The following is a 3,012-nucleotide window of genomic DNA, read 5'->3' as shown; positions in this document are numbered from 1 at the left end:
CTCTCCAGGAAGCTGCTTGTACCAGTGTATGATGCTTGTGCCACTCAGTCGGCATGACATGCTGACAGAGCTGCCCTTCACCTGACTCCACACCTCTGGCGTTTGCACCGGCACTGACTGTGAGTCTCCACCTGGAAGTGGTAGCAGAAAAATGGTGTGAAGGGAGAAGCTGTCAGAGTTTGGAACCAGGAGTGTGTTCACCATATATGGGAGGGAGAGGGGAGAGGGAAAAAGGACTTACAGGACCAAAATGAAGTTGCAAGAAGGACTGGAAGGAGCAACATGCTGCCTGTGCAGATGAAACCTGGAAATGAAATAAATAGAGACAGAGATGTTATAAAGTGCTTCAGGCAGAGAAAGTATCAAATGACTGGGAGGAGGAAATGACTCATTCAGCACAACCAATGGTTGTTCTTTAAGTCACCACCACAGAGAGTGTTAAATTTACTGACAAGCTGAACCACAGCAGTATTAGTGTAGAAAGAACATAAAATACTCAATCTAAAAAAAACAATCCTTACCTATCTACCTACTGCACTCACTTCAGAATTATCTACTGAGCACACACATGTTAACTCAAGCTGTTTTTCCTGGCCCTTCCCAAGGATGTTCTCCTTTCCTCAGACACCTCAAGGCTGTGCAAGAAGCATGCTTCACCAGCCTTTCCTAGACTATCCTAGAATCATAGAATAACAGAATGGTTTGGGTTGAGGGGACCTTAAAGAGCATCTAGTTCACACCTTCACCATATGCACAGGGATGTCACCTACTGGATCAGGCTGGCTAGGGCCCCATCAAGGACTTGGATGAAGGGACAGAGTGCCTCCTTAGCACATTCACTGATGACACAATGCTGAGAGACTGATGCCCTAGAGGGCTGTGCCTCCTTTCAGAAGGATCTTGACAGGCTGGAAGGATGGACACACTGCTTCTCACCCGAGGGCTTCTGTCTGTAACTGTATGGCAAATGGAAGGAACTGTGTGTTGTTGCTTTAAGTCAGGGGCTAGTTGAAGATAATATGATCTGGGCCTCGTGTTTACCTTGCACCTCACGTGAGTAAGCGCTCACAACCAAAGGATCTATGGGGTGAATTGTAGTTCTCAGAGCCTCATCTTGTTTCAATGAGGTACAGTACAAATATCCTCATCCTATGCTCCTTCCCTGCCATCACTTAATTTTTGCTTCCTCAGACTGTATTTGGGAATGTATCTGTAGCATTCAAAGACAATCTGTGTTACTATATAATTCAGCTGCAATGCCTTCACCCATGGGAGTGCTCCTGTTCCCCAGCACAGAGCATTATACCAGCTGAGTCGTAGCAGACTGCATTTCTTTGCTTTTCTCTCTATCTGCTGTCCATACAAACATACACAGCAGAAACACGTTGGGATGTTGTAAAGGCAGGAAGGAGCCATTATGGTTCTCTGCATTTGGCAGAAGGCCTGTCCCTCTGGCACAGGCAGCTTTCTGTACAGGCTGCCTGTCATCTGCTGGTTCTGTGGGACAGCCAGTAAGCACAGTAGTAGGTGCCTTCATCGTTGGAGGTGATGTCATTGACTGCAAAAGCACAGACATTGGTACCTTTCTTCAAAGAAAAATGCATGTTCCTGTTGGAATTGCTGTCATAATAAAGTGAAGTTGGTCCAACACACAGAATGTGTTCCGGAGCTTTGGGAGGCTCATGTCGGTACCAATGTATATATGCACCCTGGAAGTCAGATATGCCCTTGGCTATGCAGTTCATCCATGCAGTGGTAGTGTGCCCTCTGGTAATGGATGCTTGACTCTGCTTCAGAAGCACTTGTGCTTGTCCACCTAGACAGAAGGAGAGAAAACAGAACAAATATTATTATCCTGCATCATAAATAAAAGTACAGGATGCTTCCTGCTGCTGTCCCATGCCTTGGGGATAATAGAAACCTACAAGGCCAGGCTGCAGCCAGGGTCAGGAGAGGGAGCAGCAGCATCCCGAGGGCTCTGCTGGTGGGCCCTGGGAGGAAGGCAAGAGCAGTTCTGGCAGGGGAAGGGGGCTGAGGCTGAGGAAAGGAAATGACTCGCAAGCCACCCAGAGAGGCTGCCCTGAGAGCAGGTGGGTGTTTGAGATAAAGCAGCTTGATTGTACCCATCTAAATGTGATTTAGATGTGTCAGATTATAGCTTTTACACAAGTGGCATAAACCCTCTCTCTCCACCTCTCTTCCTCTTCTCCCCCTCCCCTCCCTCTTATGTACACAATTACCTTAACTCATTTACAGAGAAATTTTGTAGTCTCAAACAAATTTCACCGCTGCTTTTGGACTAGTTGAAAGCCACCAAACAATGCCTGTGGGCAAACAGGTCCATGGCCAATAAAATGACAAAATACCTAAGAGATTGTGGAGCTTAATGTATTGGAGGGGTCCCAAATTACTGCTCATGACACAGCCTGAATGCAAAGGCCAGGAAAATACACAGAAGACTGCTCAAAACAGGATTGTTGTGTTTGTGACTGCTTCTTGTCACAGGTAAGATGAGACATTACACTGCAGGGTGGCTTCTCCAAAAGCTTGGTATTATGCAAATAAACACAAATGCTTTGCAGCCCCTATAGGCTTCATTTAAAATTAAGATAAGCAGGGCAAGCAAACTTTAGAAATTATTTTGTGCCATTCAAAGTAATTTTTCAGAGGCAAGCTTTCCTTGGAAATAAAACTAAACAAATTCCCCTTTCTCTGTTGCCAAAATATTATTTCACTTTTGTCAACAAGTTTTTTCTTTTTTTTTCAAGGATTTTCACACAGATCCAGTAACACGTCTCCTACATTTATGAGAGGATTTTGATCTTTCAGTCCTCCGTGAAAAGCAACTCCTACCCCAGTGCCAATGTGCTCTGGAGACCTTACACTGGAGACTAACATTACTGGCCCTTTGGGATAAGAACACAATGGTCCTCTGACTTTATCTGCCTTTCTCCATAAACAGAAAGGGCTTAAATAACTTATAGGAATGTATTTCTGGTTGCAAATATAAAA

General features: G+C 45.1%; 1 gene segment (V, D, J or C); it reads right to left on the bottom strand.

The window, feature by feature from the left end:
* Positions 1 to 1,484: 1,484 nt before the first annotated feature.
* LOC103797879 lies at positions 1,485 to 1,816 on the bottom strand (the record flags this gene model as incomplete). The annotated part of the segment is given in 1 exon segment: positions 1,485 to 1,816. A coding segment is annotated over 1 exon segment (332 nt), but the record flags the coding sequence as incomplete, so codon positions are not given.
* Between the last annotated feature and the right edge of the window lie 1,196 nt (positions 1,817 to 3,012).

This window comes from Acanthisitta chloris, unplaced genomic scaffold (assembly GCF_000695815.1).
Source record: "Acanthisitta chloris isolate BGI_N310 unplaced genomic scaffold, ASM69581v1 scaffold14342, whole genome shotgun sequence".
Classification (NCBI taxonomy): Eukaryota; Metazoa; Chordata; class Aves; order Passeriformes; family Acanthisittidae; genus Acanthisitta; species Acanthisitta chloris.
This window is presented reverse-complemented; position numbering and strand designations above follow the sequence as displayed.